Source organism: Erythranthe guttata, chromosome 10 (genome assembly GCF_056151865.1).
Source record: "Erythranthe guttata isolate IM_541 chromosome 10, IM_541, whole genome shotgun sequence".
In the NCBI taxonomy this organism is placed as follows: domain Eukaryota; kingdom Viridiplantae; phylum Streptophyta; class Magnoliopsida; order Lamiales; family Phrymaceae; genus Erythranthe; species Erythranthe guttata.
The window spans coordinates 19,839,670-19,864,004 of NC_142542.1; the positions used below are offsets into that span (position 1 = coordinate 19,839,670).

At 34.8% G+C, this 24,335-nt stretch overlaps 5 protein-coding genes across 8 annotated transcripts; 3 read left to right on the forward strand and 2 right to left on the reverse strand.

Annotated features, from left to right (window-relative positions):
- The first annotated feature begins 6,025 nt into the window (after nucleotides 1–6,025).
- Nucleotides 6,026–8,621, forward strand: LOC105955218 (outer envelope pore protein 16-3, chloroplastic/mitochondrial). 2 transcript variants are annotated; one of them, XM_088824485.1, is made up of 4 exons: nucleotides 6,062–6,147; nucleotides 6,273–6,322; nucleotides 6,997–7,359; nucleotides 8,239–8,621. In XM_088824485.1, the coding sequence occupies exons 3-4, from the start codon at nucleotides 7,020–7,022 to the stop codon at nucleotides 8,382–8,384; spliced, it is 486 nt and encodes a 161-aa protein (XP_088680611.1). In that variant the 5' UTR covers nucleotides 6,062–6,147; nucleotides 6,273–6,322; nucleotides 6,997–7,019; the 3' UTR covers nucleotides 8,385–8,621. The 2 variants fall into 2 exon arrangements, with proteins under 2 accessions (XP_012834378.1, XP_088680611.1); XM_012978924.2 differs by lacking the exon at nucleotides 6,273–6,322 and having other exon boundaries at nucleotides 6,026–6,147.
- A 328-nt stretch (nucleotides 8,622–8,949) lies between these two features.
- LOC105955220 (Rhodanese/Cell cycle control phosphatase superfamily protein) lies at nucleotides 8,950–10,456 on the forward strand. Its single transcript, XM_012978926.2, has 6 exons — nucleotides 8,950–9,065; nucleotides 9,194–9,438; nucleotides 9,525–9,675; nucleotides 9,820–9,905; nucleotides 10,014–10,118; nucleotides 10,209–10,456. Exons 1-6 carry the CDS (start codon nucleotides 9,019–9,021, stop codon nucleotides 10,277–10,279), a joined length of 705 nt encoding a protein of 234 aa, XP_012834380.1. The 5' UTR covers nucleotides 8,950–9,018; the 3' UTR covers nucleotides 10,280–10,456.
- On the reverse strand, nucleotides 10,290–14,823 carry LOC105955219 (uncharacterized). 2 transcript variants are annotated; one of them, XM_012978925.2, is made up of 9 exons: nucleotides 14,050–14,823; nucleotides 13,367–13,507; nucleotides 12,878–13,258; nucleotides 12,238–12,342; nucleotides 11,848–11,988; nucleotides 11,383–11,586; nucleotides 11,063–11,155; nucleotides 10,841–10,952; nucleotides 10,290–10,702 (listed from the first exon to the last, which is right to left on the reverse strand). In XM_012978925.2, the coding sequence occupies exons 1-9, from the start codon at nucleotides 14,545–14,547 to the stop codon at nucleotides 10,662–10,664; spliced, it is 1,716 nt and encodes a 571-aa protein (XP_012834379.2). In that variant the 5' UTR covers nucleotides 14,548–14,823; the 3' UTR covers nucleotides 10,290–10,661. The 2 variants fall into 2 exon arrangements, with proteins under 2 accessions (XP_012834379.2, XP_088680609.1); XM_088824483.1 differs by having other exon boundaries at nucleotides 12,878–13,276; nucleotides 14,050–14,656.
- Nucleotides 14,824–15,452: 629 nt separating this feature from the next.
- On the forward strand, nucleotides 15,453–18,889 carry LOC105955222 (CDK5RAP3 protein homolog). The gene is made up of 10 exons (XM_012978928.2): nucleotides 15,453–15,686; nucleotides 15,819–15,953; nucleotides 16,299–16,393; nucleotides 16,506–16,600; nucleotides 16,687–16,822; nucleotides 16,919–17,071; nucleotides 17,149–17,679; nucleotides 17,836–18,044; nucleotides 18,142–18,274; nucleotides 18,520–18,889. Exons 1-10 carry the CDS (start codon nucleotides 15,626–15,628, stop codon nucleotides 18,649–18,651), a joined length of 1,680 nt encoding a protein of 559 aa, XP_012834382.2. The 5' UTR covers nucleotides 15,453–15,625; the 3' UTR covers nucleotides 18,652–18,889.
- On the reverse strand, nucleotides 16,722–23,538 carry SRF2 (STRUBBELIG-receptor family 2). Of its 2 annotated transcripts, none has more exons than XM_088824487.1 (17): nucleotides 23,359–23,538; nucleotides 22,718–22,868; nucleotides 22,328–22,460; nucleotides 22,169–22,240; nucleotides 22,026–22,091; nucleotides 21,862–21,933; nucleotides 21,710–21,781; nucleotides 21,402–21,473; nucleotides 21,251–21,316; nucleotides 21,105–21,170; nucleotides 20,686–21,023; nucleotides 20,313–20,581; nucleotides 19,951–20,216; nucleotides 19,702–19,849; nucleotides 19,482–19,624; nucleotides 19,189–19,345; nucleotides 16,722–19,097 (listed from the first exon to the last, which is right to left on the reverse strand). In XM_088824487.1, the coding sequence occupies exons 2-17, from the start codon at nucleotides 22,803–22,805 to the stop codon at nucleotides 18,927–18,929; spliced, it is 2,199 nt and encodes a 732-aa protein (XP_088680613.1). In that variant the 5' UTR covers nucleotides 22,806–22,868; nucleotides 23,359–23,538; the 3' UTR covers nucleotides 16,722–18,926. The 2 variants fall into 2 exon arrangements, with proteins under 2 accessions (XP_088680613.1, XP_088680612.1); XM_088824486.1 differs by having other exon boundaries at nucleotides 20,313–20,586; nucleotides 20,685–21,023; nucleotides 23,359–23,537.
- Between the last annotated feature and the right edge of the window lie 797 nt (nucleotides 23,539–24,335).

Genomic DNA, 24,335 nt, shown 5'->3' on the forward strand with positions numbered 1-24,335 from the left:
TTGTCTAGCTTCATTCTTAGGTTGTACTTTTGGATTAAAAGTTTTGGAGTGAACAACTTCGAATTTGTCATAACGATTCAATCATATTGTGCTCCAACTCGTTTTGATGAATTGATATATTTACAATGAATTAATTCAAATTCATTAACAAAAAAAGTGCTTAATTGGATCTTTAGTTAACGAGGATGTACTAAACTTATTTTAAACAATTGATATAATCTCTAACGTTTGATAAGTTGTTTTAGGAACTCATGAGTTACGTCTTATTTTTTGAATTGATTTTTTTGAAGTGTTTGGATTGTGAGTTTATAAGCTATCTATCAACTCGTATTAAGATCTTAAATAAAATGGTAGATTACGACCACCTCCTGAAGTAAGATTAAATTACGAAACCCCCCCCCCCCCCCCCCCCCCCCCCACATAGTTTGTTTGGGTAATTACAACCACCCTTCAACTATGAATCTTCGTACATGTGTACTCTTATCGTGTCAAATTTAGTGGAATCTATTAGATCATGTGGAATATTGTCCAGTTTGTATCCATTTTACCCCATTCGAACTCCACATATTGAAACAAGATGATTATAAGATGTGTCTCTTGACTTGTAAATATCAGATTGTGGTACATAAAAAACTGTATTTTTGCACGAAACGAGTACAAACTAAAGAACATTTCATGGAATCAAGAAGATTCTATTAAATTTGACACCATATGTGCAAGAAAATTCGTAGTTGAGGGGGCTAATTGTAATTACCCAAACATAAGGATTTTTTCGTAATTTAACCTTACATCTAGGGGTGGCCGTATGCGGTAATTTACCATAAATAAAAAGGTGTGGTGTGTGTACTTCAAAAAAATTCTTAAAAGCTCTTTAAGAGCTTATTTTTTGATTTTTTTTTTTTTAAATTTTTTTAAAAGAAAACTATCAAATATTTTGAAAGAGTTTATAAATTCTTAAACAACTTATAAATTATATTTAACAGCTTATAAGCTTAGCTAAATACTTTCCGAATCCCTCTTTAATTAATTTCCGGATAGACTTTATGATAATAAAAATTTAAAACAATTATGTTGAAAAGACATGGATTAGGTAGGTAATTAAATCAGCACGCACCTTCAAAAACATTAAACACCTATTTATTATTTTTCGATTTTGATTGTTTAGGTCATCAAATTAAAAGGCAAATCAAACATCTACTATTTCCACCCACCCCATTTCTTTCAATAAATATTTTTGAACATAATATGTTTCTTATATAAATATGATAATTTTTAATTTATTATATTTTATTTACAGGAGCTGTATGGTGTCATGAAATCAATCTGGAAAGTGTTTATATTAGCCCGAAATGAATTTTGTAAATACATTTTTTTTTATTTAAACCAATTAATTAATAAATAGTGATTACAACCATTCCACCCGAAAATAATTATGTGGTAAGAAAATAAGTTTTTAAAAATTCGTATTTAGGGTAAATAACACTTAACCCCTTGTGGTTTGAGATTTGTGCACATGACCTTCTTGTACTTTCAATATAAGCACATTACACCCTCTGGCGGAGCTTCTAAGGGGCACAGCCCCCCCAAGATTTTTTTTTTTTTTTAGCTATTTTGACCTAATATTTTTTGAATATTACTTGTTACCCCCCAAAGATTTTGTAAATATGTTTCTTAACCCTTACTTTTTTGTTTATTCTCCATAATTTTATATAAATTATAGATATATATTATATTATAGATATGTGTCGTAATTTTTTTCGCAGTATAAACCTATTTCAATGTCTTGTGAACCTAAAATTTTTTTCAGGGCGCTGCCCCGAATCCCGAAATTTTAGTTAGCCACCCCCTACTTTCTAATCCTGGTTCCGCCCCTGATTACACCCCTTTAGTTTGATTTTTGTGCGCATGACCCCCTTGTACTTTTAATATAAGTACATGACTCTCTTATAATTTGAACTTTGTGCACATGATCCCTTATAATTTTAATATAAGCACATAACCTCCATATCATTGTAAATAATCATGTTTATTAAGAAGAAGAAAATTCTGAAAAGTACAAGGAGTTTAATGCACAAAGCTCAAACTACAAGGGACTTCAGTGCTATTTACCCTTGTATTTAACATCTTATTGCGTATAGTATTCCCTCCGAAAATGTAGCTTTCAATAGTTGCATAATATTAAATTACATAACTAAAAAAAAAAAGTAGTGGTTTATTCCAATTTGATGTATTTAGGTTACCGAATCTTGTATTTATTTAAAGAAACTCTCTCTTTAATACCACTCAACGATTTATTTATTTATTTATTTTATAATGGTATATTATTAGTCAAATATAATCAATCAATTATTTTGGAGAATAATCCATATTGTGTGTATTCAACAATTTTAATTTTAAACAAATGTAAATTAGGTACACACTCTTTTTAATTTTAAAATACACAATTTTTCAAAGTTTAAGGATTTATTTTCAAAACTGAAATGATTAGCAGACCGACCAATAACCAGTTCGATTCACTGAATCAAACTTCTGCCTTCAAAATGTTTTCTGCACGTCATTATTTTAAGGGTAAATTACGAAAACCCCCTAAACTTAGGCTAAATTATGAACAACACCTTGAATTATTTGTAATCATCAAAATCCCCCGAATGTTTGTTTATGTTTTACGCCGACCCTTTTTGCGGTATGATTTTTCATGGGATCTTTTTATTCTAGGCAATTCTATATTTGCAGATGCGACATTTCTTTATGTTACATTTTAACGTCAAAAATTACCATCAGATGGGTAATGATAATACTAAAAAAATTGTAAATGTATTATTCAAGAACACTAAATATTCCGTGTAAAGGTACTCCTAATGATAGTTTTTGTCTTTGAAAAGTAGCACAAAGAAATGATACCTCTACAGGGGTAGAACCGACATTTTTTCGAGGAATATTCCCTTGACTCACAATGATTCCGTGAAAAATCATACCATAAAGGGTTCGATGTAAGACACATAAACAAATATCAGGGGTTTTGGTAATTACGGATAGGTTGTGGTGTTTTTTATAGTTTGACCTAAGTTCAGGGAGTTTTTCGTAATTCACCCTTATTTTTTAATTTCACTAATCTTTTTTATTAGAAAGACCGACCGATTTATATATTTTTTTGGTAATCTAATTATTGTTATTTGTCAACCACTGACACAATTACTTGTACAACAAATAATTAATTCCCTTAATGGAAGTATTTCTGGTCTTGATACATATTTTCATGTATATATACAAATATTATATATAGTGGAGAATAAATTACATATCTATGTACTTGAAATCCCGGATATACAAAATATATATATATATATATATATATATATATATATATATATATATATATATATATATATATATATATATATATATATATATATATATATATATATATATTATTAATTGAATTGAGTGTGACACATAATTGCTCAAAGTTGTCTCAATTTTGTCAACGGCGAAAAAATGTGTTTTAATTACTTATTTTAATTGGAGTTCATTCATATATATACAAGTCGAACTCAAATATATTTGCAATCAATGTTGCATAAAATATATATATAGAGTGTGAATTAATTATAAATTTCCATTGATTCTCAACGCTACATACTAATAGTTCTAATTTTGACTTGATCAACGGTTCAAATCATACCTAACACTACCTAGGTGGTCTTCGGTTCACTATAATTTAGTCCATAAAAAAAAAGTTAGTATTTATTGGCGAATTCCCAATTTTGCCCCTTGACCCCTGATGTGGCAAATCAACTTGTCTATTGTGCTTATGTGGATAATTACCTCCTAAATGAACTATGATGGAATATCAGGTATATTATATGGTACTTCAGGTGGAATACATTCGATAGATTTTTACCATTTATATATACACAAACACACACATCCATATTGGTGTGTGTAGATCAACGATAAAAAAAATCACTCAATATAGTTTTCATCAGGTGTAGCATAGAAATAATCGGAAATATCATATCCCTCAAGAATTAATCGGATGAAACATCGACATTTAAGTTATTAATATTAACAATTAAAAAAGTACACAAGATAAGTTCGAAGAAAACCAGCTCGGCATCGATGTTGGCTAAAGCTATCATAATTTCCATTTAAAGGCAAATTTTGTGAGCTAAATTTGTTGGAGTGTCAAAGTAAAATTAATGTAATGGCAAAAAAGTGTTTTAGACTATGTAATTAAATAGTAACCTTGAATGTAATTGTGCTTATCTTCAAGGAATGGGGAGCCATTAGTTTTTCAATTTTGTAAGGAATGTTATTTATGATCATGTAAAAAGTCTTCATTTTGATTTGACGGATTTTAATCGAATCGAACATTAATTCTACATTTTTTGTCATTTTTTCAATCGAGCTGCAACTCGAGCCAAACTTCATAACTTATAGAACAAAGATATGTAACTAGATTGCGTTCCTTAAGTAAACAAATCGAGCTTTTAACTATTAGAATCAAGTTTGTTCTAATTTTCAACCCTAAAGGGAATTCATGGAAGGTGATATTTTTAAAGAGAAGCATTTTTCTTTTGGTGGGGGTGATGTTTTGATCTAAATTTAGGAAAATAAAATAATATATATATATATATATATATATATATATATATATATATATGATTGAAATTAATGGTTATATGGGGTTCAAATTGTTAATGGTATGAGGGACCCGAGCAAAGCATGGGCTTCAAAATTTAATTTCACTAACAATGTAACACAATTTCATAAAGTTCCCAAAGTGGGGTCAATGAGCCCTCTCTTTCTAATTTCTAATTATAGAAAATATTGAAATTATTGAAAGAGCTTTTGCCCACGGGGAAAGATTTCTTGTTTCAAGCTCACTAATTAATTCTGCTTTTCTTTTTTAGATTTGACAATGACCACTCTTTTCTTTTTATAAATGAACTTATAACACGTATATACGTGCACTGTGTAAATTTTATATTTGTAGTGATGGAGCATAACTTGCAGTTTCAAGACTCTTCTTCGAATTCTACACACTCAGCCGTTAGAAATGCTCACCTATTGCCGAGTTTATAGCAGCCGAGATGAACAAAACAACGAAAAGATCGTAGATAGAAAGTATAAAATGTGTTATTGATTGTATGTGCGTAACCCCAATAGGGTTTGTTACATTTGTTTATATATATAACGAATCATATATGGCTATTTCCTCTAATTTGGGAGTTTTTTTGGCTATGTTTGGTAAGCTTTTGGGCTTCCATTTCCGTTTTATTCTGGAGAAAGATGTTTTGGGAGAAGAATTTGAAAATAAAATAAAGTTTGTTTGTGTTTTGAGAGGAGACAATTTGTACTGTAGCAAGTCAAATCATGTCTAAAAGGTATTGAAAAAAGGTATTTTGGAAGAAGAATTTGAATGATAAAGTGATTTTAGTTTGTAATTTAGTGAAGACAATTTTCACTGTAGCAGTCAAATCATGTATGTTGGAGAGAGAAAAATTTGAATTCTTTTTAGGGAAAGTTTTTGAAAATATTTCGGAACGATAATTTTATTTTGGGGAAAGAATGAAAAGAATTTGAGAATCTTACAAAACATAGCCTTTATTTGCCAGAGATTTATAATCAATCAATCATTGATCTTAATTTACATGTTTTACTATTCGGTTACCGAGAATTATCATTCAATCTTCTCTATGCAACGGATGTCTCCGAGCTCGTCATCTACCCCTCTTCCTCTCTTACGAGCTGATAAATATACTTGCGGCCTCCTTATTACCGCGCTCCTCTCTAACGACCACTTCGATCGAACTCGCTTTATGTGGTCCATATTGGCCTTGGGCTCCGTCTTCCTTACTTATTGTTCAATTCGCCCACCATGCAAATTCCAGTTCGGCCCGCTTTTGCTATGCCACGTGTTTAAATTATATCAAATGGGCTTTTATAAAAAGCCCAATTCAATACTTGATATTAATTGAGTTTATAAACAAATTCGGGCTTCCCAAATTAAAGCCCGACAAAGGCCCAACACAGTTCTTATCGAAAATCTCTCCAATTTAAATTTTTTTTTTTTAAACTGGAGTCTCTTTCTTTGTCTGCGTCTTTCTAAATCAGGCAACATTCAACAGATCTCGCCCAAATCAGGTGACCTTCTTCTCTCTATTTCTCCTTCGCGTACGCAGGAACACAATCATCGAACGAAATGGATGTTTGTTGATGAACCGTTTATTATTTTCTTGTTAGTTTATTATTAAATTTGTTGATTCTAGGGTTTGAACATTACAACTGCGGGAATTTTCGATAAAGGATTGGAATTTAGGTATTTTGCAGCTGCCATTGTTGTTTATTTTGTAGCTCGTAATATAATTGATGGGTTTTTTTCGCGATTGACTTTAGAACACTTTGATCACAGCGTTGATTCATATGTATAAGTACGGAGATAGTTTTCTGATTTTATGGTTTAAATAATAATTACTTTGGGAAATTCTTTATTGTGTATTCCAATTGTCGATGCTGTAAAGGTCGAGTCTTCTAAACTCTTCTACATAGAATCGTTTTTTTTTTGTTCGAGGGTAAGTGGTAAAGATTATTAAATCGTAAAATGTGCTACTTGGTTTCGATTTAATTTTTTATACAATGTGAATTTATTCGTGTCCGCCTCGCCTTAAAGTGTGAGTTAGAGTGACGTAGTTGTTATCTGCATATGGTGCTGTGTTATTCGAGTTTTTATCGTATTTTCTTTTTCTTTGATATCCGGTGATCATGAAAGCTCGTTTCTTTGAGCTTCTTTTTCCTGCATCCTTCTTTGCTCAAAATCTCACGTATGTAATAGATGCATTTGCCTTTAGTTGTTTGTTACGATACTTTTGAAATCGATCCTTCGTCTTATTGAGTTTCTATTTTCATTTTGTTGAAATATTGTCAAAAACAAGAAAGCATAAATGTAATGAAGACTGATTTTCACTTTTGTCGTGTCCACCATTCGATGTACAGCTGTTTGTTCTACACATTGAAAGATGGCTAAAATGGATGTCGAGGAGCTAAGGCAAATGGAAGATGACGAGACTCCTACGATGAAAACTATCAAGGGGGCAACAACTGGACTTGTAGCTGGCACTGTTTGGGGTACAGTCGTTGCCACCTGGCACGATGTGCCTCGTGTTGAGAGGCGAGTCGCACTTCCGGGTCTGATCAGGACACTTAAGATGATGGGCAATTATGGAGTCACGTGTGCTGCCATAGGTGGAATCTACATCGGGGTCGAGCAGATAGTGCAGAAATACAGGATGAAAAGAGACTTAATTAATGGAGCTGTTGGTGGATTTGCTGCTGGTTCCACTGTTTTGGGTTACAGAGGTAATAAATTTTCTCCTTTTTTTGCAAGTTTGATTTGCATGTTCTTGAGACTCTTGACATCGATATTCCGAAGCTTTTGCTCTTATATATCCTAAATTATTGAATAATGACGAGGTACTAGTTCAAGGAATCTGATGTTTTCTGTTGATTGTCTTGTATTTAATGCGTTTTACGAGTCAAATTAACAAGCAAAAACTCGTTTAAATGGTTGAATAAAATATATACGTCGGCAGTCCGAAATCTGAAATGTGAAAACGCATAGTCGTATATTGTTTAGGACTCGTTTTGGTTCACAAGATAAGATTATGCAATCTTATAAGAACCTAATTATACAATCCCCCAATTAAGATACGCTAAGGCTTCGTTTGGTTGGGGAGATTAACCATGATTAACTAAATAATTGGAATTTGTTTGATGTTTGGTATCCCCAATAACTTGCCGGGTCGACCCGCAAATATGATGTTATCATGCCTTATCTTGCTTTTTAGTCATGTTTTTTTTTATTGGATCTTCCAAGGTCCAATAAAACAATTCGGTTTCATTAGATTATTTAGTCTTATCTTGGCTAATCTTATCTTGGCAACCAAACGAGGCCTAAGATAAGATCTCAATTTTCGATAATTGTGGGTTGGCCCGAAAAGTTATTGCACTTGTTAAACATCAAATAATACCTAATCATTGAATTCATGGCTTATCTTAACAGCCAAACGAGGCCTAAAACTGAGTTGTCAAGATTTCTTATCTCTCTACACATTACCTTGTATTTCAAATTATCCTTCATACAAGACCTATTATGCTTGAGATAATTGTCGGTATTTTGCTGTGAGACTTAAAAGTTTATCTAATCGATGTTCGATTAATTTACTGTAATTTATGCAGCAAAGAGTGTTTCGACTGCCATGGCAGCAGGAGCTGCACTTGCATTCACCTCAGGCTTCATCGATTCGGGAGGTCAGGCTAGGAGAGTTGATACCGGCAAGGAATATTATCCTTACACCACTCAGAAAAGGCCTAATGTTAACTAACTTGTTCAAAGTGTCGGCGAACTATGGTTGCTTCGTTTTTCGTACCTTCACATATGTTGAATGGATGGGCTCAATAAATTTTCTGTGTACTTTCTTTAGGGTTCACTAAGATGCCTGCGATGATACGGTTAAAACCGGTTGGCATGTAAAGTTGATGTTTTTTGAAGCAATTTTATTTGAATTGCAGTGAGATTATATTATTGTTGTTGAAAATATGAATAATTGCTTGTTGCTCAATGGTTTGCCTGTACCCTTTTTTTTTTTTTTTTTTTTTTTAAATTATATTTTAATTTCTTGAGCATATTCTTTGTTACTACTTACTAGGAGTAATTCTTTCCCATTTCTTGAAATTAAATAAAAAAATATTTAAATAAATATATTATAGCCATTGCATCTGCAGCTAATATTTCCACTGATTATACGCGAAGCAAAAGAATATGCCAATTAATTAAAAAGGAGAAATCCAAATAAAGATATCCAATCCTATTACATTCTCCCTATTTCCACGTGGCAAGAACCCATTCACGCTCTTAAATTTCATTGGACCCTTGATTGCAACTCTAAGCAAAGAAACATATCATATCTGCTCCTAGAGAGAGACATTTTTTTTGAAACTTTAGAGAGAGAGAGAGATATGGCAGGGATAGCTTGCTGTTGCCCTTCAACACTCTCCTCCAGAAGGTAATTACCATTGCTAACTATTTTACAATGTCACTATATATATGTGTGTGTGTGTGTGTGTGTATATATATATATATGTAGATGATGGTCATATAAATAATTAAGATGAAATAGGAATGTGGTTACAGAAATGTGGCAACAACATGTTGGCTGGTTTCACAAGGAAGAAAGCTGACAGGGAAACAATTTAAGACAAGAAGTTTGGCAATAAGAGCAGAAGTCGATTTCGTCGATTCTGAAGAAGCTAAGAAACTTATTGCGGTTGAAGGATACGCAGTTGTCGATGTTCGAGATAGAATTCAGTTCGAGAGATCCCACATTAAGGACTGCTATCACGTTCCCCTCTTCATCGAAAACAAAGACAACGATTTCGGTAACTAAGCTACCTAATATTCACATACTTATTCGTCCGAGTTTCGACAACTTAACTAATTCAATTGTTATTTTTTGGCCTAACAGGAACAATAATATATCGGCAGCTGCACAACAATTTCTCCGGTTTGTTCTACGGTTTGCCTTTCACTAAACCTAATCCGGAGTTTGTCGAATCTCTCAAGGGCAAGTTTTCGCCCGACACCAAGTTGTTGCTTGTTTGCCAGGAGGGTCTCAGGTGATCTTCTTGATTCATCGATTAACAATGTCGAGTTCGAATTATCGATTTTAAATTTTTATGTCCAAATTTTAGTTATTTCTCTTGATTTTATATTCTAATATTTATGAAAACTGAATTTTGTTGTTTTGAACCAATTTTAAGGTCTGCTGCTGCTGCTAACAAGTTAGAGCAAGCTGGTTATGAAAATATAGCCTGTATAACTTCTGGGCTCCAATCTGTACAACCTGGTGATTGTTTTTTATTTATTTTTTTATTTTTATTATTATTTACGTAAATAATCCATTTTTTAAGGTGTGAGTATTGATATAACGACGGGGGAAAAATCTCGACTGCAGGAACATTCGATTGTGTCGGTTCGACGGAGCTGCAAAATGCAGGAAAAGCTGGTTTAGTTCAAATACAAGGCAAAATTTCAGTCGTACTAGGGACTGTTCTCATCAGTAAGTCGTAAAACAAAAACTCAAACGTCCGATTTTCTGTCTGTTCATAAATACATTTCATTTATCGTTGATTGTTCGATCATTTTTCAGGTGCATTTCTATTCATTACTTTCTTCCCAGACCAAGCAGAGAAGATAATTCAGCTCTTTCCTTCAACCTAAGACTTCGATATTTTCCATGTAAAACGAGAGGATATTATTAGATTTTTGTTGAACGAAAAAAGTCGAAATATCTTGCTGTCCTGATGAGAGTACAATATTTGAACACCACAAGGGGAAAAGAAAAAAAAAGGATGTTGTACATATTAGAAATCTCGAAATAACGTTGTTTCTCGAGAACTACGGCATCATTCATTAGCAAACTCGAAGTACAGATTTACTAGATCACAGCTCATATATTTGAACGAATTTGGCGTAGCTAACACGGCAGCTTTGAAGTCCCAGCATTGAAAAAAAATGGCAGGAAAGGATGTTGAAACTGATTGAATATTCAAGTAAAACTTCGTTTCTCTATTTTTTTCTGTTCCGCGTACAGCATATGCACTTATTCGTGTAAGCAATAAAGCTGCCGTACATTTCCTGATGCTGTCCATTTATATTTATAAAAAAAAAAAAAAGTGAGTGCCATATTCAATAGGTATTCATTTACGAAACAGAAAACATACAAAAGCTAAGCGTAAAACAATTTCACTGAGGTAGCATTAACAAATTTAGAGGCATTACCGTATAACCAGTCCTTAAAACACGCATGAAGAGCACCCGATAATTCTCGTTTCCTGCTCTCTTCAAGTTGAGTTTCCCTCAGAATTTGCTTAACTTCTTCCAAGTTTTTGTGCTGAGGGTTTAAGAACAAAAGAATCAATAAACTCATATGATACTCGAGTCAAAGAAAAAGAATAGCTCAAACAAATAATGAGGCCCGGAATAGAAAATACTTCAACGTACATTTTTCTGTTGCGATGCAAGGTAAGGATCAGGTAAAGTGAAGGGGTTATCTTTCGTGGAACCAGCCTGCTCACTTTCCGACCAATTAGGAATCTGATGATTAAAATGAATATTAGTATATTCCAAAATTTACTTAATGCAAAATAGAGCCTGGATAAATATGGCCATGGCCATACATAAAACCAGAATCACACTGAAATGATTCAAGGTTTTGAGACCATTTGAACAATAATTACTGAAAACCAGTATAAAAATAAGCAACAACACGAATCCATTGTAATATAACATCAGATAAACAGGCCACCGAATAAAGCACTTACCACAAAATTGGTATAATGATCTGGATCCAGACGCGTGGCTGATTCGGCTTGAACATCCGAGACCCCAGCAGAATGGGACAATGAATCATGTGGATCGAGCACTCCTAGTGCTACAGATTCATCCCACTTGTTGATATTAGGGTTAATGTTAACTTGGTTCATGTGCTCCTCCAGTTGCGAGTAGAATGTGTTAAAAGGAGCCACCTATTGAGTATTAAATCAAACAGTAAAAAGATGAACGAAAAAAAATAAATACCGAGTGTGAAAGCTCAAAGGAATATGATGGGAATCACGAAGTCAGTAATTATATTGAGGGTTAAGACGATATAGGTAGTTTTAGCACTCGGTATTTATTACACAAACTCATTATAATTACCACTTATTAACAAACTCATTAATTCATATATGCATGAATCCATAAATGAAACAGAGGAGCATTGCACATAAACATGAAATAAAACTCACCTGTAATTTATGATTATCACCAACAATGAGGGGTTTCTGGTTAACCCCCAAGAAGAATACGCATTCGCGGCAGTTGGCAATGCAGATACGTTTGGCTGCAGTGATCAGATGAACACGTTCACAATGTTCAATTCTAACAGCCTGCATGAGACAATTATTTAGGCATATGTAAGTTCTACTTTCACCACAGGAAAATCTAAACTATGTCACACTAAAGAGAACGGATCGAGAACTATTTCGAAAGGAATGACCACTTTCTATGTGGATAGTTAATCATAATCTTATTAGCTCAGCATGCATCAATAGTTATATGACCATATTAATAATAAAAATATTAATTATCCGAATATTACAAATGGAATCGCATTGCTGTTTTAACCATATGACTACCTTGCCAACAGCTCCAAGGACAATAGTCGCATCAGAGCATCCATAGACTGTTGCATATCTAAGTGGTGCCAAGATGTAAATCACCGACTCATTGCAGTTTACAACCTGAGCAAAAAATTGAAAGAGGTGAGAAAATTCCTGGTGCGAATTTCGATATGAATTCAGATGTATCAAAAACGTAATAAAACTACGGAAAAGCACCAAAAGCTATCCAATAAGTAGTTTAGCAGCGGGAGCCAGATTTTTGAAATGCAATGGCGAGAGGGTAAGGCTTAAAAGGGGATACATCATCAATTAACCATTTAACTACCATCTCATGGTAAGTAAAAGTGGAAGATCTCATTCTGACAGGAACACGTACTCTATCGCGCATACAAGTAAAGCTCAGCTCAGTTCATTATATCTACCTCTCAGATAATAAAATTCTGTCCCTAGCTTTGCAATAGAATTCACGGTTCACATAACTTTGTTCATTAAATAAATTAACCGCCTTTTAATGGGACCCTGAAGATAACTCAAGTGAACACCGTGTTCATGCAAACTATTTTCGCAAATTTCTAGCTGAAGTTTCAAAATAGTAAGAAAAAAAAAGAAGAAACAAGATAGAAGAGTATATCTAGGGATATAGAACAGTTTGCACCTTTACAGATGTGCCCTTAAGATCAGACGCTTGCTTTACGTATGAAGATTTGGAGATTCCCTCGATCAAACTTGGACCTCTGGGACTGGTTGAGGACTTGGCAGAACTTGTGCCAACATCAGCCATTGTGATATCCTGATCAGAAGAATTACTTGGCCCATTTTCCTTTAGAGAAACTCTATCAGCTATATTTTCCAATGTAGAAGATATATTTTGGAGAAGCCAATCGAGAACTTGTGATGCAGGAACTGGAGCAGCGGGCATGTCGGGATCCGAATTTGCGAAAAACGGAGTATTCTGGCTCAAGGGAATCCTCGGAGATCCCCTTTCCCCAAAATAAATCAGTAATCCAAGATGTTCGAATTTGTCCATGGATAAAACCTGAAATGAAGAATCAATCTACATTATAAATAAAAAAACGAACTCACCCCATCTGATTACATAAACCAGTTCTAAAAGAATGCAGAACGAGACATCAATTTTACATACCATAGATTCATCACCTTCCCCTTCTGCAATGTCTGCCAAGAGAGATACAATATTGCCTATGTGTTTCTGAAGATACGATAGCTGATGAGCCTCTTCGTCAGCTTGAGACGGCATAAACCTACGACTGTTGCTTCGCACTAACTGCAACAGGTATATCCATACTTGTTAGATTTGCTCGTAGAGTAAAACCATTAATGGACAACATTAAGGAACTAATAACTTAATTGCCATCTATCACACATTTTGGAATCCAACTTAAGCAGAAATTTGGAACTAATTACACGGAAGTCGGAAGACTTCCCAAAAACAAAACATTTATGAATCCACTTTGAATATATCTCGTGTCTATGCAATGAGGTACATCCTACAAAGATGGTATATAGTGAACTAAAAATAAACTCGTTCCTTTCGTATTTCGATGCAAAACGCGCAGTCAGTTCTCACATATAAGTTATAAGTTATAACACATGGCGTAACATGCTAACAAACACTTGGAAGAACCAACTAATTTAGCAAAACAATAAATATAAAAATACAAACTAGCCCAATTCGCACACTCACAACCCTAATTGACCCCCATCCCACCACCCCCAACCAAAAAACAAAAACCACCATTCAGTAAGCAAGTCCAACCAAACCCGACGGAAACACCGAAAAATCTACAAATTAGCAAAAGTCATCACCTGTAAAGGCGACAGCACAGATAAAAACCCATCAAAAGCGGAAGTAGACGGCCAAACATCGGCCACAGCAGCAGAATCCTTATGTCCTTTTGGCAACAACCTCTTGTAACTCTGTATACACAAAAACACAAGCAAATCGAACACATTAACCCCAATTGCATCTACTTCTTCCGAAGTACTCGCCGTCACCAAAGGATCGGAATCGTCATACAAAACCGAGGATAGGGTTTCGATCACAAGGCGGGAATGTTCGATGGGGATTTGAAGAACTCCGGCTAGATTTTCCGAGCTGACTCGGTGATTGGAATTCGATGCGAGGAGAGTGGATTTGAGACCGGAAAGGGTCTGTACGCCGTCGTTGAAAATGAGTTTGGGGATGGGGAGAAGGCCGTGCTCGAAGGGCTCTCGACGGGGGTGGAGCTGGAAAGCGGCGGCGGCGGGTGTGGATGGTTGTGGGGGCGGTTCTGGATGTTGGTCGGCGGCGGCGGAATCTGTCATCGCGGCGGCGCGTGAATCTGGCGGAGCGAAACTGAGTGTTATCTTTGCTGGAGAATTGAAATTGAGCGTAAAGTAAGTGGGGTTGCTATTTTCTAAAATTGGAAAAATAATTCTGGGCGAAGTAAGTGATATACGGGTTCGGGTCGACCCGGGTTACTTATATCGGGTCCCCGCGCAAATGGAATGACAAGGACGGGGTTTTGGCCCCCAAATATCATCAAAACAATTTCAAAACTATCACTGAAATAGCGACTTTCGTCTTATTCTGGCAAAAAATACATAAAAAACGTGTTTCCAACTATAATAGATAACAAGTTTGTGGGGATATATGTGAATAGTAAATACCAAATTTACAATTAGATACACATTTTGTAGATGTTACACCCAAATCAAAAAAATTATAAGATTAAATAGAAAAGGAGAAAAAGAGTTGAATACGGATTTAGTTTGCTTTCAATTAAATTAGCACTTGCATACAAAAAGTTTATTTTCTTCGGTGAAAAACTAATTCCAAATTTATTTCTATTTTGTTAAGAAATTAGAATATTCAGAACTTAATTAAAGAAAAATACTCGGATCGAAATCGAATTGGAAATTCAATTTTTTTTCTTCAAAGATAAATATACCTTATAATATCGACGTTATAAACATTTTGGTGGGAAAAATCGAAAATTTCATAATTATTTTTTCTAGGTTTAAAATTTTACAAAATGATCAAAATACAGAATGTGCAGATCACTCGCAAGATATTGAATTTGATGAAAGCAATATTAAAATGCCTGAAATTAAATAATTTGAATTTATTGGGCTAGATAGATGGTTGTACAATTTGGATTAAAAAAAAAGAAAAATAATAATAAAACCTTATATTGGGCTTCTATTTGTGAAGCCCATTTTGATTTCTCGATGAACACTAAATCAAATCTAAGTTGGGCTTTGTAATAATTTGTAAACGCATATACATTAAGCAACTGAAGTGAATGCCTGAAATTCGAGCAGTATATATAAATTACGAAGAAGCTGATAATTTGCAGTGATTTTGTGCTTAAAAAAACCAGAAAATTTCCAATTAGAAGAAATGCAAAATCAAGACGAAATTCGGAACCTGCCGATCGACATCGCATACGCTCGCCTTGGAGGTAAGTTCATCAGCTCCCATTCACACAACTTCACTTCAATTTTTTTTTTTTTTTAATTTTTTTTTTTTAATCAGAATTTGGAAATTTGTGAAATGGAGAAGAAATTGATGTTTAGTTTTGGTTGAATTGAAGAATGGCTGGTGGATCGGAAGAGAATTCCGGTGGATTGGAGGAAGCGTATGGCGGCTGTGAGGGCGAAGATCGCCGCCTCTTTTGCTTCTCTGCCCAAAGACATTGATCCTTTCTTTCAAACTCTCGACCCCGAAGGTTTTTTTTATTTCATGTTCATTTTTTCCTATAAATCTCAAATTTTTTTTTTTATCCTTTTTAAATCAACTACTTAATTAACTCGATTAACTACTAATTTTTTTAGGAATGAAATTTTAACTATTTGTGCGTCTGGGAGAAAAATGGTTTGTGTTATGCAAAAGGCAGATTAGCTTATTCTTCCCGAAATTACCTTCGAAAAATTCAGAGCTGAAACTGTTTTTATTATTTTTTTTAGTCAATAATTTGTAGATATGATTTTGATAGGTTTTAAAATTATAATTATGAGGAATTACTTCTGTGGTGGTGACTTTATCTCTTTTTTCTAATTGTAAAATACTTCAGGGATTAGCTACCTGGAAGCAAAACAAATTTATGAAATTCTTGTAAAGTCAACCCCGGAAAGCCGTAATCTCTTTGGCCGGCTTTCAGGTGCTGCTGTAAGATCTCCAGAAACTCTCTCTCTCTCACACACACACACGCATCATAACATCTTTCTCGAGTTTAAACAGTTTATTTATACTTTATAGTTATGTTTCCCATATTTTACAGGGTGATTGGGAGACAATTGTGCGTGCATATGACAAAGATCATATATTTCTTGGCGAGGCTGCTCAGATAATGGTCCAAAATGTGAACTACGAAATGTAAGAAAACTTATATAAACATTGCTTTAGAGGCGAACTTACTTTATTACGTCTATGTTTATTGAGGGTTCTCTTTCATGCTAAAGCCCGTATCAGAAGAAGCAAGTCAACAAGAGTCAACAACAGCTTGCAGAATTAGAACGAAGGGAAGCTGATATAAAAAGAAACGCAGCTCTTTCAGCAGCCAAATTTTTAGAGGCTTGTCAAGAGCTAGGGTTGCAGGTTTTGATTTTGCTTTACGACTGTCTATTTTTCACCATTTCCATTTGTATTTGCTCTTTCTGCTATCGACTCACCGCACGAATCTGGTCTCTACAGGGTATTAATGTCAGGTCAGAGTTGTTAGAAACAGCTGTAACATCTCTTCCCAGCACTTTCAGTCAGATATTAGAGCTATTGAACACTGATTCTGTTTCAAAGGCCATCGAGTTCTATTCTACATTTGTTAAAGATGCTCATACAGACAAGGATGTAAGAAACTTTTCGAATTCGTTCCTTGTTCTTACCTGAGTTGCCTCCTGTTTCTCAAACCTATTATACGTTTGCAGAAAACACCTGGCTCTGTTTTGTCAAGCTTGATTTATGTTCGTGAAAATCGCCCTTCTCTTAATGTTTCTGTGAGCTCTGAAGTTTCTGATGCTGTTAATGTTCAAGTATGCGCTGATGAACCTGCACTCATAACCGAGGAAGCTGACTTTGCAGCCGAAAACATTGACTGGGATATTACTATGGACAGCTCCCAGATTGATTGGGATATTGGTACCGTTGAAACAGAAGATAATGGCAATGGATTGGGTCCATATGAAATTGTAAATGCTAGTGATATTGAGACTCATCAGATTTCTGATAGCATAGAAGAACCTGTAATTCCAGATGTCTCTGTGTCGGAGATTTCTTGGGATATAAGTGTTGATAATCCACAGATTGATGGCCTTGGAGACGCTGAATCGTTAATCGTTCCCACAGGATCTGATTCAACCTTCCAATATTCTAATCCTGAAGCAATAGGAAGTAACTATGATAGGAGTCAGCTTTTGGAGACAGACTACAGAAACAAGATTCTGGATGACTTATTCGAGGTATCCTCTTTTCTTTACTTTTTTTTTTGCCCCGATCTAACCTTTTTATTAAAACGGGAGGAAATTTGTTAGCGTAGCACAGCCTCTTCTGTCTTTTTGTTAGTCTACTGATTTTCTTCTTATCTTATGATTGACTTGTGATATTTATACCATTAGGCGAAAGCATTTCTGAATCAGAGGTTCCTCGAATTGACAAATGAAGAAACCTTATCTTTACAACATCAAGTCCAAGCAGTAGCTCCCTTTGTGCTTCAACAATACTCTCCTGAAGCAATTCAGACAATGCTGTCTGATATCTCTCAAGCCATCTCGAAATTATCGGATAGAAAAACTCGGGACCTGATCATGATACTCAATTCCAAAAGGTATCGTTATTCATTACACTAGCCTGGGCATAGATAATGCTTTCTTGCGTTACTGTATATTCGCTTAGGTTCATTATGTTAATTGTCTGAATTTCAGATTTTTGGATCGTTTGGTAAGTACACTGGAGGAAAAGAAGCACCACGAGGTGAAGTTAAAAGAAGGGTTAAAAGACATTTATAACAAACGTGTGGAGCTGCAAAATTCGCTGTCTTCTTCATGGCCGAAACAAGTGAGTTCATCTTATATAGTGCAATTCGGTGTTTAATGGGCTGGGTTGAAAGAGATATAGTTTACTCTCTAATGTTAGGTTACGGAAGTGGAATCGATGTTAGCTTATTTAGGTTTTAAAGTTTACTTTCTGAGAATACTTTGATTTAATAGTTGGATTCAGTGGGTAGTTTTGTAGTCTAAAAATAGATACTCTGGGAAAGACAAGTGAATGGCTACTAAAATTCGTAAACTATTATTTTGCAGGAAGCAGCTCTTGTGAAAACGAGAGAGTTGAAGAGACTTTGTGAGAGTACCCTTTCGAAACTGTTCGATGGAAGACCTGTCAATATCATTGGAGAGATTAACTCATTGCTCAGTAGTGGCTTAAATGTATAACTTCCCCATGCAACCAGATGTTCGTCGTACCGAACAAGAGCAAACGAAATGGTTTCGACATTTGCATAAAACTTTTGTTCCTGCTAACATTAGTAGCTGACCTTTTGTATGTTACTGAATTACATATTGTTAGTACTGTTTTTTTTTTTTTTGAAACTGCTGCATTGTCTTAACCTAAAGAATTGGGTGCGACACAGTTTGTGTATTTTTAGTTTTATGCTACATTATTTCACATCAATGTGATCAGGAGATCAAAATGTATGTTATATTGACTCTTACACGGAGTAGCAGCTTAGAGTAGGTGATCCACAGAAACGGGTATTGGTTGACCTAAAAGATCGATCGAAAGAGTCGGGTTCAAGGCCATCTGGGGCAATTGGCTTTTGCAGCAGAAGCATCAAAGACTTGGCAACTTCAGACATGGTGGGCCTGAATTCTTGCTCAGGCTGCGATGATGCATTTTCAGACGGTATAATTTTATGTAATAATAGAATATGGTATTTTTACTTGATGGCGTTTTTTGAGGTTTTTACGTACCTGTATACATGGGGATATGATGTCAGCGAAGCGAGAGGCAGATTTGGAGGAGATTGTTCTTATAATAGCTGGATCAACCATCTGTCCTAATGATGTGCTGTCATGAAGTTTCGATGAAGCCCATCTCGTCAACGATTGCTCTGCTTTTGGTCTTGAACTACACATTATATTTTATAGACAAAACAAAAAAAAATGAGATATTTTTCTCTTTTTCGACTTATGCAAATTAAAAAAAAAAAAAAAAAAAAAAAACATCGAAAAAGTAAAACCGTAGTAGAATAAGATGCTTATACTTATCGAAAGGCTCCCTTCCTGTCAAAAGCTCCAAAAGCAGCACTCCAAAGGCATAAACATCAGCCTTTGTGTTACCACCAAAACCAGGTTGAGAATGTTCTGGTGCAATGTATCCACTGTCAGCAATTGCCATTTCAGAAGCCTGTTTATTAATTCATATTCATCACTTACATCACTACGAGACGTAAATAAAGAAATAAAATAAATAAAAACATGTACCTTGAGTTTTACTTTATTGCTGGAAAGAGGTCTCAAGATAGACAGCCCACAGTCAGAAAGATGGGGCATAAGCTCTTCATCAAGTAAGATATTTGCAGCCTTCAAGTTGCTATGTGCAAATGGTGGCACACAGAACGAATGCATGTATCTGAGAATATGAGAAAAAAAATATATTATAAATTTCTACCAGAAAATAAGTGATGGTATATTATTTGGAAACTGGAAACACAGATATCACACAATACTTACTCCAACGCTCTTGCTATGCCAAGAGCAATCCTTAGGCGTAGGCCCCACGATAGTGGCTTGTATGCAACAGAATGCAAAGCCTCATCGAGAGTCGCGTTCCTGATGAATTCGTATACGAGGAGATGCTGGTCCTGCTCCATGCAATATCCAAGAAGTGTCACGATATTAGGGTGCCTCAAACGGGATGCATTTCTAATCACATCGAAGAATTGTTGTTCTTCAATGATGGACAGAGGTACTGTTTTTATGTTCTTCACAGCCAAAATCTGTCAAAAAAGAAAAAAAACATGTCAAAAAAAATCCTATAAATTGAGTCAAATAGATCATTATTCATATTTCATAATATAAATGTATTGTACTACCTTGCCATCTGGAAAATCTGCCCTGTAAACAGAACCAAGGGAACCCTCACCGATGAAGTTCTCTTCACCAAAGCTGTTTGTTGCCATTTGAAGCTCTGCTATTGTGTACAGTTTTGCACCAATTATCATTTTACTCCTGCCGAAATTTTTTCTCTTCGATGATTTTACCGTTCTAGTCTGAATAGGTGGCAAACGAGAAGGGGTGATCATTGGGGAAGAGCTGAATGCTGACGAACGCGGGCTGTCCCGTGTGGCCATTGATAGATAATCTATGCATGAATAAAACCAAAAAAAAGGCAAAGGAAATATATGAATATCCATAAGACATCTCAATCATTGGTTTTATGTTTTGCTAAAACGACATGTGTTTCACCTCGGACTCTTCCGATTGGTAGAGATCTCATTGAGTCTTCACTGCTCTCCAAACTACCGAGTATTTTTCCATGTGAGCGGCGTTTGCGGACCACAAGTGCAATGGCTGCAAATGCTGCAACGAGAGCGATCCCACCAATGACTAGAACTACAGATGCTGCATGTGATTTTTTTGTCTTCTTGTGAACTCCTCCTGTTAACACTTGAGAAGGATGGCTTTCGATTGCACTTAAATTCGTTGATGGTGGACTGGTGATATTCTGCTCCTTTGGCATAATGTTGGAAGGAAATCTCCATGGTGGATAGTGTATTCCTCTGTCGAATTTATTGCCCCCAAACCTGAACAAATAATTGCAGAAATTAGTATGTGATAAGTTTCAAACTTATGAGGGGAATGCAGAAGCTTATAAAATGGATAACCTCAAGTTGGCTATAGTTTGAAACTTTTCTGGAATAACACCACTAAAATGGTTGTCCTCAATATTCCTGAAAAACGGAGTAGGTGAGAACATGAACAACTGTACTAGATTGGAATAAATTTTGAACTTTTAATGGAGAAGACGTACAAGTCAGTAAGCGATAGATTTGATAAGAAAAACACTGATCCAGTGAGTTGATTGCTCTGCATAAACCTGAAAATTATAACTCTTGTCATTTGATTGCATTTATTGATAATGTCCCATGATAATGAGGATATAGAAGGAAAAGAAAACTCACAAGCCTGTGAGGTTTGTCAATGATCTGAATGAGGTGGGCAGATCTCCAGTGAAGTTATTGAACGACAAATCCCTGATGAAAGACGATTGAGATTGTGTTATTTTAGCCAAAGATGAGCATAATAAGCAGGTAAAGGGGCTTCAAGTCAAGCAAAATTTATCGAGCAAATCAAGAGATGAAAATCAATTCATCTATCAACCTAGTTGATAAGTTGTGGATTTATACTAATGATCCCAATAAGAAATATGGCATACTGATATGCTCACTATAACTTCAAATGTGAGTAAAACGAAAAAAATATAACTTACATTTCTCTAAGATTCACAAGGCCATTAAACAGATCTCCTAGGGGTCCAACTAAAATGTTGTGGCTCACGTTCCTGCAAGAAGTACAATATGAGTTGGATTAAGAAATACAGATCATTAATACAAAAACTGATTGAAGTTGAAGGCTACTTACAGATGTCGAAGGTGTTTCATCTCCTCCAACGAGAACGGAATGCTTCCACTAAACTTATTCATAGCAAAGTTTCTGCATCAATTGTAGAAACAGGAAAAAAAAGATTATTTATTCTTGAAAAAACATATGAAGTTGCAACAAGCTAAGTGGACTGGTTTCCTTACAGGTGTGTGAGGTTCGGTGGTAAACTATACGGGATTGAGCCTTCAATGTTATTTGAACTAAGGTCCCTGTGAAAATGAAGTCCACACAGTGATAAAAAAAGGTTACAAGAATATATATAAACTACTGAACCTCAATTTCTTACATATGCTTCAAACTTTTTAGATTGGACAGCTGATACCCAAGATTTCCAGTGAGCTCCAGCCCGTGAAGTTGACTGAAAAAGGAAGAGGTTGATTATGAATATTGCACTTAGTCTAAGACATGAACTTACAACATGAAATAAAAATAACAAAGAAATTACAGGTTGATTATGGATGATTCGAAGCACTGAACTCCGATCCAATCTTCGTCACAAGGGTCTCCACCTTCGGATTTCCAATGTACCAGCTGCTCGGACCTGTTCAGGGATCTGTACAGATCCCGAAGAGCTTGAACTGCATAATGCAAAAATTGAAGTTGTTGTACATTCAAATTAGGCTGCACTTTATGTAGTTTTTAAAAGGATGAAATCCAAAATGTCTACTAATTAACAAAAAAAAAATTCTGAAAAAAGTGCTAATGATCATAGTAATCAATGTCAGAGTTTAGACTCAGTTACTCATAATTGGGATAAGCAATCATTAACAGTGAACAGGAATACGAGATTGAAATAAAAATCTTTATTAATTAGTGATGATAAAGAACTAATTACCATCCGATTCATCGGTGATTGCCCAAGAATTTAGTCCCATGATTGCGCAGCAGAGAGTTACAATCAGCCAAAACAAGTGCTTAGTCATTTTTCTTCTTCCCCAAAAAAACACACTAAGAAATTATATGCCTCCAGAATTCCCCAGAATCACCTAAAACCACAGAAAAAAAAAAGGGGGAAAATCATCAACACAGTTAAATAAAGGTGAAATTTAAGTTTACAATTGTTAAAGCATAAAACAATGGGGGGAAGCTTCGTATAATGGCAAATGTAAAACTGAAGAAAAGTATTTCCAAAATCGATTCTGCTTCATCAAACTTCAGTCGGAATTCAAATTCAATCACACGCACAAACCCTAACAAATACCACATTACTTTTCCCTCATTACTCTGCGTGTGTGTGTTCTCGCGCAAAACACACACACACGCACACACAAAAATATGAAACGCCACAAGCAAATGTATACATTTCCAGAAATACATACAATAGCACTGTTAAACCTCAGAAAAAAAAATCATTCAATCACCTGAAATTTCAAAGACGGAATTAAATTTTCCTCTGCGAAACACACATATACGCACACAGTACTGCGTGTACGATCGTATATATGTAACATATGTACGTATAGCTACGATATATACCTTGAGTAACAGCAGAGAAGCAGATACGAGCTGCCTTTAAGAGAGAGAAAGAGGCGGTTAGTTTTTTAGAGAGAGAAGAAAAGAAGCTGAGAAGGAAGTAAGTAAGAAGAAGAAGAAACTTGCTTTGCTCAGTGAGGGAGAGCTGTAAACGGTTATGCATTTGCAGAACGCGTGCAGTTCACTGAGCTCAGTTGGGCTATAATCAGGTGTAGTTGCGCCTACAATAAACATATTAAATATGCAAATTAGTATTAATTAGACTTTGGCGAATATAAAATTAAGGGTTAAATACAGAAACACCCCTGTACTATGGAGTTTGTATCAAATACCCCCCTGTACTACACATAAATACAAAAACCCCCCTTACATTACATTTTTTTCAAAATATGACGAAAATACCCCTACTCAAGCATTTATATATATATATATATATATATATATATATATATATATATATATATATATATATATATATATATAAAGGTTTGTTTGAGCCATTTTCAGTCAATTTTACGTGCGAAGTTTTGGTATTTATATTTTTTTCTCCAAAACATCTAATTGCTTATATTTTTTTAATTTTATGATAAAAACCTTTTATTTTTGTCATTTTGCAATCCTATGATTGTTGAGAATTTGAACTACCGGAAGAAAATAAAAGGTTTATTGAGAAAGAAAAACTAAGTAATTTAATGTTTTGGAGAAAAAAATATAAATATCAAAATTTCCCAAGTAAAATTGATCGAAAATATTAAAAATATATTGGAAAATGACTCAAACAAACCATTTAATTTATAGGCTAAGCAGGGGTATTCTAGTCATATTTTGAAAAAAATGTAATGTGAGGGGGGTTTTTGTATTTATGTGTAGTACAGGGGGGTATTTGATACAAACTCCATAGTACAGGGGTGTTTTTGTATTTAACCCTAAAATTAATTTATAGAATAGAAGACAAATAATTGATAACCAAATTAATAATT

What these genes read in the sequence shown, in the direction of transcription:
- LOC105955218 (XM_012978924.2), top strand. Translation starts at nt 7,020, where the DNA reads ATGGCTAAAATGGATGTCGAGGAGCTAAGGCAAATGGAAGATGACGAG. An exon ending in CACTGTTTTGGGTTACAGAG is followed by an intron (nt 7,360 to 8,238) that starts GTAATAAATTTT and finishes TAATTTATGCAG; the next exon opens with CAAAGAGTGTTTCGACTGCC.
- LOC105955220 (XM_012978926.2), top strand. Translation starts at nt 9,019, where the DNA reads ATGGCAGGGATAGCTTGCTGTTGCCCTTCAACACTCTCCTCCAGAAG. An exon ending in TCAACACTCTCCTCCAGAAG is followed by an intron (nt 9,066 to 9,193) that starts GTAATTACCATT and finishes ATGTGGTTACAG; the next exon opens with AAATGTGGCAACAACATGTT. An exon ending in AAACAAAGACAACGATTTCG is followed by an intron (nt 9,439 to 9,524) that starts GTAACTAAGCTA and finishes TTGGCCTAACAG; the next exon opens with GAACAATAATATATCGGCAG.
- LOC105955219 (XM_088824483.1), bottom strand. Translation starts at nt 14,547, where the DNA reads ATGACAGATTCCGCCGCCGCCGACCAACATCCAGAACCGCCCCCACAA. An exon ending in TTAAGGGCACATCTGTAAAG is followed by an intron (nt 12,343 to 12,877) that starts GTGCAAACTGTT and finishes TTTTTTGCTCAG; the next exon opens with GTTGTAAACTGCAATGAGTC. An exon ending in TTTTAAGGACTGGTTATACG is followed by an intron (nt 10,703 to 10,840) that starts GTAATGCCTCTA and finishes ATAAATGGACAG; the next exon opens with CATCAGGAAATGTACGGCAG.
- LOC105955222 (XM_012978928.2), top strand. Translation starts at nt 15,626, where the DNA reads ATGCAAAATCAAGACGAAATTCGGAACCTGCCGATCGACATCGCATAC. An exon ending in GTCAAGAGCTAGGGTTGCAG is followed by an intron (nt 16,823 to 16,918) that starts GTTTTGATTTTG and finishes TGGTCTCTACAG; the next exon opens with GGTATTAATGTCAGGTCAGA. An exon ending in ATGCTCATACAGACAAGGAT is followed by an intron (nt 17,072 to 17,148) that starts GTAAGAAACTTT and finishes ATACGTTTGCAG; the next exon opens with AAAACACCTGGCTCTGTTTT.
- SRF2 (XM_088824486.1), bottom strand. Translation starts at nt 22,805, where the DNA reads ATGACTAAGCACTTGTTTTGGCTGATTGTAACTCTCTGCTGCGCAATC. An exon ending in ATGAAACACCTTCGACATCT is followed by an intron (nt 21,782 to 21,861) that starts GTAAGTAGCCTT and finishes TACTTCTTGCAG; the next exon opens with GAACGTGAGCCACAACATTT. An exon ending in CAGATTTTCCAGATGGCAAG is followed by an intron (nt 20,217 to 20,312) that starts GTAGTACAATAC and finishes CTTTTTTGACAG; the next exon opens with ATTTTGGCTGTGAAGAACAT.